This window comes from Seriola dumerili, unplaced genomic scaffold (genome assembly GCF_002260705.1).
Source record: "Seriola dumerili isolate Sdu_G_001 unplaced genomic scaffold, Sdu_1.0 BDQW01000478.1, whole genome shotgun sequence".
Classification (NCBI taxonomy): domain Eukaryota; kingdom Metazoa; phylum Chordata; class Actinopteri; order Carangiformes; family Carangidae; genus Seriola; species Seriola dumerili.
In genome coordinates, this window is record NW_019174733.1 from 977,447 (window position 1) to 991,456 (window position 14,010).

Below are 14,010 nucleotides of genomic sequence, written 5' to 3' on the forward strand. Positions count from 1 at the left end.
ACTTTGCACTCACTTGTTGCACGTAAAAGCTTATTTCTTTAAACATTTGGTTCAGGTCAACATTACGTACGTGGATAACAATAGTCCTGGCGACGCATTAAACTTACATTAAAGGTAGGAATTAACCAGAGTTGAATCGGACCATTGTAAGAGGTCTCACTGTAATCATTTTTGAAAAGCTGAAAGCTGAAGTTGGAGTAGAGGCCAAGCAGTTCACAAACAATAACCAGTGGTGGAGAAATATTAAGATACTTTACTTAAGCAAATGTACTAATACCACACTGTTAAACAAATTCAATTGCACGTAAAAGTCATACATTCCAAAAGTATAATCAGGAGAGTGAATTTAAAATACTAAAAGTAAAAGTACTCAAATCAAAATATGGCCCCTGTGACTATATTATATTAGAACCACAGATTATCATTACAGCATTTTACTGATGTAGTTGCAGAAAGTTGCAGTCAATTTGCTAATTTAACAAGCTAATTTTGGCCAACATGATGGCAACAATGATAAGTTTTGCATTATAGATTAATCTCCTGGTTATTTTCATGATTTATCAGGTGGAACAATCAAATGTATGGCATCTTTGTGTGAAAAATGACTTAAACAATTATCTAAATAGTTGCCAATTAATTTTCTGTTTGATTAAATGTTTAAGCTCTACTTATATGTACTATCACATAGTTTGATTTATAACACAGCATCATATTTTATAAACTCTTAATATATTTTGTATGCAAAAGTATTCATTTGTAAAGTAATTAGTAAGTCAATCTGTGAAATAATTGTTAATCAAGTTCCAAAAAATGAAATAATAAGTGAATGAAATAATTTGATAAGATGAAAGGTGAGAGGATGTTGACTAGTGACAACTCAACTGTCATGAAAAGGAAGAATAAAATTATGGAATAAAAACAAACTTTTGAAAAAAAAAATCCACAGAATGTTATTTCCACAAAGAAATGATAAAATAATATTTTCTTATAAATTAGTTTTTGTCATTTATGAAATCATTGCAGAATGTATTGAATCGTTATCTATTCATATGAAATAAGACGAACATTTTTATCAGACTTAAGGCACACCATTTTTTTAAGTCAGGAGTGATTTCTCTGTCAGGACATAGACGATCTTTCAAAAAAATGGCGCTTCAACTACTACTCCCAGAATTCAATTTCAACGGCGAGCGAAAGGATCAAACACGCAGGCAGCACATTTCTTGCACGTTGGTACCTCCCTGAGCGTACGCAGCTTGCTGCTGTGCAGGTGTTTTGCATAAGGGAGCTCCTTGCTTTCGTCTTAACAGTGTGCCAGACGCTACCTGAAGTCATGGCTGACCAGGTGGCTGCCATGTGTGATCAGCTTATCAAAGCTGTGAATGTGATGATGGATGCGGAGACAAGCCAAATTTATCGACTGGAGGCCCTAAAGGTAGCATCGTTATGGGTTGCTAGCTAACTGCTATCTAGCCGAGCTTGTCATTTATGTGCAGCTGTTGTAAAAGTAGAATCAAGTCCCTGCGAGGCTGAATAAAAGGGTAGTTTTCATCCGCAGGGTTAGCAGTAACAGCACCGCTCATACGGTTCATTTACGTTCGTTAACGTAAGCTAAATACGCAAGGATGATGGCCAGATGCTTTGCGAGCTAGCCGGTATTCCATGATTAACACCTCACCACCACCTCACTGTCGACTCACCTTCATTCATTCATAGAAATGGTAACATTGGATTGATTACTGATTTCCCTGCGGAGGCTAACAAGGCTAACTAACATGTTTCCCATTGCACCTGGCTTGGCTAGCTGGAAGGTTAGCTTTATGCTATTTAACTATTTATTGTAATGTTGCTGAGACAGCTGTTGGCTGTAGCCTCTAGACAATATTAAATTGATTTAAGTATCATCTGTTTTAAAAACTTTGAAATGTCTGTAATGTAACAGGCTTTATTTTTCACCACAGTTTTGTGAAGAGTTTAAAGAGACAAATTCCTTCTGTGTCCCATGTGGCTTACAATTGGCCGATAAAGCCCAACCAGCTGTAGTGAGACACTTCGGTTTGCAAATCCTGGAGCACGTCATCAAGTGAGTGAAATATAAAAAGCATCAATCAATTATAACAAAGAATAACATGCTAAAAGCTAGATATTTGAAAGAAAGCGTAATTTTCTCGCAGGTTCCGATGGAACAACATGCAACAACAAGAGAAGGTCCAGTTGAAGGAGTGTGCCATGCAGCTATTATCAAATGTAAGTGTGATGGTAACATGCTGTTAACAATATAACCATCTGTTTTATGGTTAAAATGTAACTGAAACACTTGTCTGATACTTGCTTTGGGTCTCATCAGGGTACCCATTCTATCCTGGAGGAGGAGAGCCATATCAAAGATGCCCTCTCACGAATCACAGTGGAAATGATAAAGAGAGAATGGCCTCAGCATTGGCCAGATATGCTGAAAGAGATGGAGGCTCTCACTAGCCAAGGGGTGAGTAACTTGCACAGTGCAGCTTTCATGCAATTTGAGTACAGTTATGTAATAACACACATGGAAATAAGTACCGGACGTCATCATGTCAACTTGGCCACTGGTCAATATCTACATCTTTCAACAACTATTGCTACTTTATTGTTTTATCCATGCAAACTAAGTTCTTGGCCTTTCCGAGCAAACTTTCCAAAAAAATTCAGATATTTGTGGTTATGGGCTTTTTTAAAGTGAAAACTAAGTGAATACTGAAAATTAAAATTCACCTGTGCCTTTCACAGGAGGCACAGACAGAGGTGGTTATGTTGATCCTTTTGAGGCTGGCAGAGGATGTGATCACCTTCCAGACGCTGCCCACTCAGCGACGCAGAGACATCCAGCAGACACTCACCCAAAACATGGAAAGCATCTTCAGTTTCATGATGGCAATTTTGCAGCTCAATGTCGAGGACTACCGTAAACTGGTCAGTGGGGTCTCATCTTTTATTTTGTAGAAATAAGTAGTATTAAGAGAAATTATTCAGCATTATAATGATTCTTGTCTATTGATATGTTATTACATTGTTATTTATGTTGCTAAAAGAAAAACTTTAACAGTGAAGTTTTTTTTTTTTTTTTATTCAGAAAGGAATGCCCGGACATGAACTGCAGGTGCGAAAACACCACGGCATCTTTGCTCTAAAATGAACCTCTTACAAACTTGATTATTTTGATCACCTTGGTGTCACGCTCCTCGCTCATCCCTTCGTTTTCCCCTTTTCGTCCACTAATTTTTTTCTACGCTCAGGCCAGAGCTCACTGTCGAGTCGCTGTGGCTACGCTGAATACACTTGCAGGCTACATTGACTGGGTGTCTCTGGTGCACATCACCTCCGGAAACTGCCATCTACTGGAAATATTGTGTCTGCTGCTGAGTGAGCCAGAGCTGCAGCTGGAGGCGGCAGAGTGCCTGCTCATCGCTATCAGCCGGAAGGTGAGACACAGGGAAAACACGTGTTGAGAGGCCGTGGTTAAGTCATAATGCTCGCCCGATAGCTGTAAAGACCGTTTTTTTCATCTTTGCTTGTCACATAGTAACTACTGCATGCGATCTTAAAAACATCATACCAGATTTTAATGGAATTTGTTGGAAAGTTGGTCTATGGATCATTGAAGGAAGTGGTGCAGATCCAGAGCAATAGCGCTACCATGTGGCCATTCAAAGCACTTATTAACACTATTAACACTATTATTTTATAATTTTATAACATCTTTTTCTCTGAATTCCTAAACAGACTCAATTTTGCAATTTTTCTGTTCACAACAACTCCTACAAATTTTATCAAGCCTCCAAAAATCCTATCCACCATGAGCCAATGAGCATGACTGTCGGTTTTTGTGTGTCGTTGATACTGATCCAAATGTTGACAGACATTTAATGACATATAGAGAATAGTGCAGCACTGAAGGTTTGTGCTTTCTAGTTAGAATATGAAACTTTCCATTATTGATTATGGAACCATAGAAATGGTGAGGCATGCTACAGTACAGTTTATGAAAATGTAGGTAGTAGTTGGATATTTGTCATTTATTTGATCATAATAAGCTGTGTATAACCAAACAGGGCAAGCTGGAGGATAGGAAGCCATTCATGCTGCTGTTCGATGATGTGGCCATCCACTACATCCTTTCTGCAGCACAGTGAGTACAGCCGCTTCCCCGCATCATTCCTCTTTAACTCACCTTTTCCCGCTGTCACTGAATGGTTTGTGTCCGTCTGGTTACAGGTCAGCAGATGGGCTGGCGATATCTAAGAAATCCTCTGAATCACAGTAAGTCATGTGAATCCTCTGTCTAATGTGGAGCACAGTAAACCGATGTAAAACAGTTATTAAACAGTGTGTTCACTACATCAGGCTGTGTCACTTATAGTCCTGTGTATATATATGTGCAGAGCAGTGGAGGTGGTGGAGCGGCGCTACATCTTCCTCAAGAGGCTGTGTCAGGTCCTGTGTGCTCTGGGAGGACAGCTCTGCTCATTAGTGGTGAGTTTATCCCGATTTGACCACAGATTGAATTCCTAAATTCTTATCTTTTATCTGGGCTTGGTCTACACACGCACGTTATGTAAAATAACAGGAGCAAGTTTTTACTTTCTGTTTACAATTGATCATAGAGAAATATCATGTTCTCTCCACAGGGTTCAGAGGTTGAGGTTGAAGTACCTGCAAATCTCAGCAAGTACACGGAAGCCCTTCTAGCCTTCACTACACATTCCAGTCAGGTGAGATGACAAATCTTTTTGTTAAAGACTGCATTTGAGTGAACATAATATGAATCCCTCATCTGTGTTTGAACATCTCTTCTTGTGGATCCCCCTTTTCTTTAGTTTTTGAAGTCGTCCACTCTGGCTACATGGGGAGCTTTGTTCAGACATGAGACTTTGTCGAAGGATGCGGTCGTTGTGGAGATGGCCGTCAAATACCTCAGAGCGTCTATGACCAACCTAGTCAAGGTGAGAGTGATGTCAGTTGCCGGTGTACACGGAGAGCCACACAGGGTGATACTAAAGGTCTTGCCTTGCTTCTGTCTCTCTCTCTCTCTCTCTCTCTCTCTCTGTCTGTCTGTCTCTCTCTTTCTCTCTCTCTCTTTCCCACACCAGACTGGGTTTCCATCTAGAGACGATAACCCAAGTTGTGAGTACTCCCGTGTGGACTTCGACAGCGACGAGGACTTCAACTCATTCTTTAATTGTAAGTGTTATGGATTCAGATTTACTGCGCTTATGATGAATACTTTTAGTAATCTATCCGCGTGATGTTTTTCATGGTGCGTTTTCATGCTTCACAGCTTTTCGAGCGCAGCAGGGAGAGGTGCTGAGGAGTGCATGTCGCATTGTTCCTCTGGAGGCCTTTCAGATAGCAGCAGAATGGTTACAGTATCAGATTGCCAGCCCTATTGACATGGGGGATACCACATGTAAGTGCCTCATCACAGAGGGGGATTGATAACTCTGAACCTGTGTGTTTTGCTTCTTTGCTGGGCTGGATGTTTTTCTTGTTTTTTTTTTTTTTTGTTTTTTTTTATCAGATCACTCAATTTCAGAGCAAGCTGAGTGGGGTGAAAAAAATCCAGTTTAGATAGTCATGAATTTTTTATAAACAGCGAATAAACTTCTCTCCAACTCCTCACCAGCTAAAACTGCAGAGGGCCTGTGCTCCCTCCTGTCTCCATCTGTGGTCCAATGGGATGCGATGACCATCTTCATGGAGTGCATGGTCACACAGATCTTCAAAAGTCTGGAAGAGGAGGTAACACAAGCTAGGTTTTAGGCACACAGAGTAAAACTGTGTAAGAAAATAGTGCTGATTGTAGTGATGCGAGTTCTTTGCGTCCTCTTTCTGCGTCTTTCTTTGCAGAAGTTGCCCATCGATCAGAGCATGGAGCTGCTGCAGGCCGTGCTGAACTACGACACCAAAGACCCGCTCATCTTGTCCTGTGTGCTCACCAACGTCTCTGCCCTCTTCCCGTTTGTCATACACAGACCACACTTCCTGACACAGGTCCTATACAAGGTCAGATGAGTCCTCATTGGTTGCTACATATTGTATGTGTGTCTACCGTATACCTACCGGCTTTCTTGATTGTTAGATGTGGAGATTTGGGTATTTGTGGATATTAAAGTTTGGATTTGCTCTTCTCTTGTTTTGTCTCTGCAGCTCTTTAAAGCCATCACGTTTGAGATCGGTCAGGACAATAAGGTGAGTTGCCATCACAGAGCTAAATATCAGCACTCTTCTTCATTCTTCATGTCCAAGACCAAAAAAAATATATCCTCCAACTACCATCTTCAGGCACCTCGGACCCGGGCCGTAAAGAATGTGAGGAGGCACGCCTGTTCTTCTATCATCAAAATTTGCCGGGATTACCCACAGTTCATCTTGGTAAATGTCCTAACATCCTATTTAAAGTAAAATAGCATGACATAGATTTTGCACAAAATATGTAACTGAAGCACACAGTGCTGATGAATAGACATGAGTAATTATTTGAGACCACTGTATAATACTTTTTTTTTTTTCATTTCCTCTCCAGCCTTGTTTCGACATGTTTTACAATCATGTGAAGAAGCTGTTCTCCAGCGACGCCACATTGACTCACATGGAGAAATGTTCACTGATGGAAGCGTTGGTGCTGATCAGTAACCAGTTCAAGGACTTTGCAAAGCAGAAGGCTTTTCTAGACGAACTCATGGCGTCAGTGGTGACAGAATGGACCTCAGATGAGATGAGGCAGTGCGTTTGATTTCTTTCTATTTCCCTCGAACTATACATGACGTATTTAAATATCATGACGGAGAATTTTATTGTTATGGCGTCTTTGTGTTTCAGTGTGCTGTGGGACCCTGCCGTGTTCCTGTCCTTCGTTGGAGCGGATCAGGTGGTCACCGAGCAAAGCGCAGATTCAGACACAACAGGCCTTAATAGGGGACGGGTAAGTGTATAGTTGTAAACTGAGTTAGTATGTGAGCTCTAAGGGCTAGTGTTTTGTCCTGACTGTGAATTTCTGTCACTAGGCTTTTTCAGACGTTGTAGACATTTTTTTTTTCTGCTCCGCATTGCAAAGGGTTGCGTGTGCAACCTGCAAAATAAATTGCACTAAAGTTCAGAGCACTGCAGTTGAAAATAAATAAAACACAAGTTAACCACAGGGTGCTGAAAATTTGAAATGCTTTTAACACTGCTGGACACAGAGGGGTTTTCAACTTTTGAAAATGCCAGAGACATGTAAAGTTTCCAAACCATTAGGTGAACACATTAGGTCCAGCATCTCTTTTCAGGAGCTACTGTCAGGTCCGTGTGACCAATCAGATCAAATAAACAGTCAAAGACAATTCCTGTCAGTAACTTGCCAGATAGAATATGTCAGTCATCATTTTTTTGTGTCAACCTCAAAACCTCACATTTTAAATTCTGAGCCACTTTTTTGGCTTGGCCTGGAGTTTATATTTTATTAATAAGAGTAGGAGTTTACAGCAATGCTAGCAGCTCCCTGAGACTATATTTAGGCACAGGTGATTGTTACCATATCATCCAAGTTTTTGTGTGTTAGCATGCTAGCATTTGCTAGTTGGCACTAAGCACAAACTGCTGAGGCTGATGGGAATGTCTGCAAGTATCTGGTGATAAATTATTTAACAGTTTATCCCTCTTTTTTGTGACCTTTCTCTAGTTGAGTTTTTGTTTGTATGCCATGTTGGGGGTGGTGAAACGTGCACGTTGGCCTGCAGACCTGGAGGAAGCCAAGGCCGGTGGCTTTGTTGCGGGTTACACCCCTGCTGGAGCCCCCATCTACAGAAACCCCTGCACAGCCCAGTTTCTGACCTTGCTGCCCAACCTGTTGGCTCTCATCAGGTACACCAGTGGATTGATACTCTTTTACCATAATATCCCCATATCAGGGAATGTTCACATGATAAGGGTATGGTATAGTGTAATGTGTGAACAAACTTTTTTTTTCGGTTACATTACATGTTATAGACGGAGTCTGATCTTGATTGTTTAGGTGGGACATGTACATGGGTTATTGGTGTAAAATGGTTATCAGTAGGTTTAACAGTGTCTCAATAATAATTCTAATTTATTATATTCTTTTATTTACTCCTCACCGCAGGACACACAACAGTCTGTTCATGCCAGAGAACATGGCGCGTCTGAGTGAGACCTTTTCTAGGGCCCATGAGGTGATGGATGCAGAGAAAAATGTGGTTCTTGGTAAGAGGAGGCTTTTGTACATGCTTCCCCCCACATTACGCCATCATCTGGAAAAAAACAAAAAAAAAAACAAGGGTTAAACCTTCTCTATATGTGTGTTCTCTAGGTCTCTCTCAGCATCTTTTGGATATTTATGACTCTCCAGTGTACAGAACCAACCTGGAGCGCATGCAGGGATTTTTCACCACATTGTATGACAACTGGTAAGAATAGTGTTGTAGTTTTGCCCCAGACTTTAGTATTGTTTATACCACACATACTGTTGAGATGCGATTCTACCTCCTATTCTCTCCTCTCCTCTCTTTACCTCTGTAGCTTCCATGTCCTGGGGAATGCAGGTCTGTCCCTCCAGCAGGAATTCTACACCATTGAGAGGTTGGCTCAAGAAATCGCTGGCTCTGCCTTTGTCTCCCTCGACCATGTGCCTGACCACAGACTTCGCCCTATGATTCATATCCTTATTTGCTTTTGCTTCATTTCATTTACCTTTTTTTTTTTTTGTATAACCATGCTTCAGTCAGTAATTTGGTGATATACAGTACACATGTGTAAGAGATCTTTTTATATGATTAATTTGGGATGGATCCTACTCTACATAAACAAAGCTTAGTTATTGCTTTATGTTAACATTGAATTTCCTTAACAAGTGTACGGGTGTTTTTGAGGCAGCTGGTGCAATCATGTCCTCAGGAGTACCACGAGAGTCTGCTCTGCCCCCTGCTGGGCCCTCTGTTCGCTTACATGCAGCAGGTCAGGATGTCCACACTTCTCATTCTGTAAAACGTCATCCTTAATCTCACCATTAGATACACTTAATTCACTCAGTCACAGTTGGTTTTTGTTGCCAAATCTCATGACCTCGCTTCTGCTTCATACTACAGAGACTCAACGTCAAGTGGCAGGTCATCAACCAGAGGACCTCAATAAAGTAAGTTATGGGATAGTGTATCCGTCTCCATTGTAACTTTAAAGCCTCTATTGAATATAGTTTAATTCTCGGAGGGTTCACCGTGTCAAAGCTCTAATTGGATATGTGGACTTACTGACAACCTGTTTATTGTGTGTTTTAGTGGCGAGGATGAGGAGGAGGTGGTGGGTCAGGAGAGCCAGGTGACGCAGGAGATGTTGGAGGAGCAGCTGGTGCGCCTGCTCACTAGGGAGGTGCTGGATCTTCTCTGTAAGTCTCAGCATCTCTAGTAACTGCTCCCATTTCAGTTTCCATACATGTGTGGCAAACATTTGTTGTCTTACAAAGAACCTGCAATATTTATTTCAAATGTGAATTATCCATAGTACAATAATGTTAAAGGTGTTTTCTGATAGCAATATAATGTCCCTGTCTACACTGACTGTAAATCGAGGTGTGAAGCGACGCTCAGGGCTTATTCCTTAATACTGCTAATGCACTTTAGTCATGTGATAAGGTTGTGTTTCTGCCAGCTACACAAGCTAAAAATGGTTTCAGCCCACATTAGTGCGAAGTGCAAATACCAGCTATAATTCCTAGATAAAGCTACAACTTCACATTATTGTTGTAGATGAGACCGTCTTCCTTCCAGTTTGATGGGTCTTGGTGACTGACAATCTAATGCCTGAGTTTATCCTAAGAGACAGTTGGGGGAGTCCAAAATCAACAACTCACTGAATGTTGAAAAATGTTTTTTTTTTTTTTAAAGTACCTTTAATTGGATTGAATTGCACTTTATTGTGAGATTACTCTGAAATTAATCTTGCATCACAAGGCGAGATCGGTTTCATGTACACGGAGAAACGAGAGTGTGGTTTTTATGACGTGTATTAAGAAGGTACTAAAAAATATGAGTAGTGGGATTTTCAGGATATGGCATACAACTGCCTGATCAGCTTTTCCCGGGTCGAGTTTTTATGGGGCCATAATACTTCTTTCTTCTCCTCTAGCTGTGAGCTGTATTTCCAGAAAAGTGCCTGAACATGCAGCAAATAAGGAGGAAGTAGAAGGTAAGAGCCAAATGAGAAAATTTGAATCAGTAGGTGGATTATGTTTGTTTTTTCTTCTGAGAAGCATTTCATTGTTTTGCCTGAAATGTTCTTGCGTAGAGGAGGACATGATGATGGAGTCAGTGCAGACAGCGTCTCCTGCTCAGCCCACAGAGGAGCTGACTGAGCTGGGAAAATGCCTGATGAAACACGAGGTCAGTCTGAGATACATCACAGAACACTTGGTAGAGTCACACATTAAATGTTGAAAAATAAACTTCTTTTTTTCTTTGCCCAGAACATCTACATGTCCCTGTTGACCCTCTCCTTCACCTCACTGTCGTGGAAGGACACCACCAACTGTCACCGAACTGCTTCCATGGTCTGTTGGACCCTTCTGCGGCAGGTAGTACACTCAATACAGAAAACTTCTTTTTTTTTAAATTCTCATGTCACACACTAAAGCTTGCTATATTCTATATTTTTATTACTGTCCACAAAACCCCTGAAAAGACCAAAGCCAACCGTGCGTTAGTTCGTATGCATATGTTCTTCATAATGAAGGAGCATCCATCATCCTTTTTAACAGTGTTTTTATTATTATTATTATTAGTGTTATTATGAGTTTTATTGTCATTGGTGGTGATTATAATGGGGTTTGTTGAGAATATAAAAGTGGATGCATTTGAGATATTTGTGACCCACCCCATCAGATCAAGCTTGATCTTCTCATGTATTTCCATGTAAACCTTTGCCACTCAAACCTTTCTTACCACTAATGTATTTGCATCCCTCTTTAAAGCACTGTTTTGCCTTTTCCATGTCAAGCTTTTCTAACTAATTGAATGTCTAAATTGATGCTCGGTCACCACCTGTGACCTGGAAGGTTGCGGTAAAAGTATCTTAAATTTCTACATGTTTCTAAAGTTTTCCTCCCACATTCACTCTGTGTCTCTCCAGGTCGTAGGGGGTAATCTTCTTCCTGAGGCGGTCACGTGGTTCTATACCAGTGTTCTTAGGGGCCTTCAGGTTCATGGGCAGCATGAAGTCTGCAACTCTACCCTCTCTCAGCTGGCCATGCTCATCTATGAAAACCTGGTGAGGCCAATGGAAATCATTTCTGCCATGGATGCTCTTTATTTCTACCTTTTTGTTTGATTTATTTTTCCCTTTGAGAGTTACACTCTTCTCTTAGTCTCTTTTACTGCAAGTCACCTAGTGCTGCAAATAGCAATCAGCCAGACAATAAATCAATCAATTATAAACTAATATATTCCCATTCTTTTCTTGATTATTGTTCTGTCTGTCAGATTTTTTTTTTTAGTTTTAGGGATATAATATGTGCTCAAATTTGAGTTAATTCCTGAGAACTCATCTCTCTTTTAATCTCCTTGATTGTGTGTGCATCTGTCTGTCCCATCTGTCTTAGCGGCCTCGCTACATGGAGCTGAGAACAGTAATGACCCAGATCCCAAACATCAGTGTGGAGGCTCTGGACCAGTATGACCACAGGCTCATGGACCCCAATGCCCAGAAAGTTGGAGACAAAAAGAGAAAAGACCAGTTCAAGAAGCTCATTGCAGGAACTGTTGGGGTAATGTCACATTTAGCCACTGGAGGGCAATGTTTCTCTATTATATCACAATGCAGACAGACATCAGAAGTGACCAGAGACACTGGCCTTAATAGTCCACGTCAATACTCAGCACTGTGATTCGGGCTGTGTTGTAAATCTTCTGTGGTCGGCAGCGAAAGGAAAAAAAAAAAAAAAAAAAAAAAGGAAAGTGCAGCAGCTCAACAGGGCTGTGCAGTCTAATGAAATTCTTTCTGGTAGATCTGGGATAGCTCTGTTTAACCTCCCCTTTCTTTGTCCCCTGCCAACAGAAAGCTCTGTGCCAGCAGTTCAGGAAGGAGGTTCATATCCGGAATCTTCCATCGCTCTTTAAAAAGCCGAAGCCAGACAAGGATGTACAGAACAGTGAAGCATTGGGCCTGGCAGCTCTTTTCTCCCCAGAGGAAAACACTCTGTAGGAACATACAGCGGTTCTAACGGACTCCATACTGACTGAAGACAGGAGTTATGTGTACAAACCGGGGTTTCCCTCACCATCCTCCAGCTGGGGCAGTGTGGCGCTACCCAACATATCTGTCAACACTTTTTTCAATTAGTCATCTTTTATTTTTACCCATAATGTGCTGCAACACCACTCACACTGTATAGTATAGTACTGTATAGTAATATCTTCCCACAGTCATTTGCACAGGCGAGATTCACACAGAAGATCCCTTTTTTAAATCCCATTTCACACTTCTGCTCCATTTCTTGTGCATACCTTTAAGGAGGTTGTAGGAAATATTTCAGATCAAAGAATGTTTTGTCTGTGTCAGATTTTGTGAAGGGACGATCTAAAAATAATCATTAATATTTGCTCTACAGCAGAAGCTCTGCTGAGCCATAAACAAACCTTGAAATAGGTAAATTCTGTGTTTTGTCATTTACTTTGGGCCTTTTAAGGGGCAATATTTGCTAATGGCCCAGCATCATGTTCACTGAGAATGCCATAGACATATAAAACGAGGGAATCAAACTGAGAGCCCAGCTGTGGTTCGATATTCACCCTAGAAATTGGCATCGAAAGATATCCACACAAGCACAGCCAGTATACCCAGTAGCTGCAGGAGTGGCCTGTTAGGAAGGACTGTGTGTGTGTGTGTGTGTGTGTGTTTGTGTGTGTTCTGGCTCGTATGGCTTATGAGAGGTGGAGACCTTTTGTACTTTAAAAAAAAAAAAAAAAAAAAAAAAATCTTAATTTCAGAGGATAGTGTTGGCAGATATGTTGTGTGAGCATGCTGCTACTGCTGCTGCTGCTGCTGTCAAGTCCTGGGTCGAAAAGGAAGGAAGACTTCTGGTACACATTTCTCTATTTACCGTAATTTCCTTTTGACTGGACGAGCTTGAATGCAGTTTCTGATTCTGAAGCATGTGCTAATGGTACCTCAGGTGCAACGCTCCCTATGATGGAGTGAAGATACTTTATTGAAACCAACCCTAAGAGAAAAAAAGCAGCTCGATTGTGTTTTCATGAATGGTTACTGTAGATTTAAGTGTGAACAACAGTTTTCTATTATGCAGATATTACTAAGTCATTGGGTAATGCAATGATGGTTTGCAGTTTTGCCAGATCTTCATATCAGCACAATTTACACGACAGTTAGGAATTATGTATTTCATGCAGATCACATATACTACAAATAATGCAGCCACATTTTGTGCCAAAACACTCACAGTAGACTTGACAAACGTGACCAGACAATTGTGTCTGAGAAGCAAAACCCAACAACGTAACTTTTGATTTAAAAAAAAAAAAAAAAGTTTAAAGGTGGACTCAACAACGTAATGTGTAGCGTAATCCAAGTGTTTCTATTGTTTCCTAGCTATTCAGTTGGTGATAATATTCTGTTTGTCATGTGGTCTTTTTGTGTTTGTACTGGTATTGCCAAGATGAACCAGCACTACATTCCTTCATTGTTCAAGGGATTGTTTTTGAGAATAATTTGTTGGATGTATTTTGCTCTTATGGAGCTATCTTTGTGGAGAAAGATTTGTTTTTTTAAAATATGTGTTGTGTATATTCAGACCAAAATAAATGGGAATTATTTTGGCTTGGAGTGAGCCCCCTTTAAATGCACATAGATGGGTCTGCATTTCAGATGCTGGTTTGCTGAGAACAGGTTCACTATATACTCACCAGGGAATAGAAACATACATGAAATTAAATTTTTCCAGTGAACTGTTTTCCCTGTCTTTGTGATGAT

The 14,010-nt window shown here is 40.7% G+C and overlaps 1 protein-coding gene across 1 annotated transcript; it reads left to right on the top strand.

Annotated features, from left to right (window-relative positions):
• The first annotated feature begins 1,242 nt into the window (after positions 1-1,242).
• xpo5 (exportin 5) lies at positions 1,243-12,984 on the top strand. Its single transcript, XM_022763834.1, has 33 exons — positions 1,243-1,435; positions 1,962-2,083; positions 2,175-2,247; positions 2,348-2,485; positions 2,767-2,949; positions 3,110-3,136; positions 3,273-3,458; positions 4,089-4,165; positions 4,252-4,296; positions 4,419-4,509; positions 4,665-4,748; positions 4,854-4,979; positions 5,127-5,217; positions 5,315-5,443; positions 5,660-5,775; positions 5,884-6,039; positions 6,184-6,225; positions 6,319-6,408; positions 6,560-6,759; positions 6,856-6,958; positions 7,697-7,878; positions 8,138-8,238; positions 8,345-8,441; positions 8,554-8,690; positions 8,891-8,988; positions 9,120-9,166; positions 9,309-9,415; positions 10,156-10,215; positions 10,315-10,409; positions 10,493-10,600; positions 11,155-11,292; positions 11,624-11,788; positions 12,079-12,984. Exons 1-33 carry the CDS (start codon positions 1,334-1,336, stop codon positions 12,223-12,225), a joined length of 3,663 nt encoding a protein of 1,220 aa, XP_022619555.1. The 5' UTR covers positions 1,243-1,333; the 3' UTR covers positions 12,226-12,984.
• The last annotated feature ends 1,026 nt before the right edge of the window (positions 12,985-14,010 follow it).

Excerpts from the sequence above, each read along its gene's own strand:
- xpo5 (XM_022763834.1), top strand. The coding sequence starts at position 1,334 with ATGGCTGACCAGGTGGCTGCCATGTGTGATCAGCTTATCAAAGCTGTG. Across the intron at positions 5,444-5,659 it reads TGACATGGGGGATACCACAT|CTAAAACTGCAGAGGGCCTG; the intron begins GTAAGTGCCTCA and ends ACTCCTCACCAG. Across the intron at positions 6,760-6,855 it reads ACCTCAGATGAGATGAGGCA|TGTGCTGTGGGACCCTGCCG; the intron begins GTGCGTTTGATT and ends TTTGTGTTTCAG.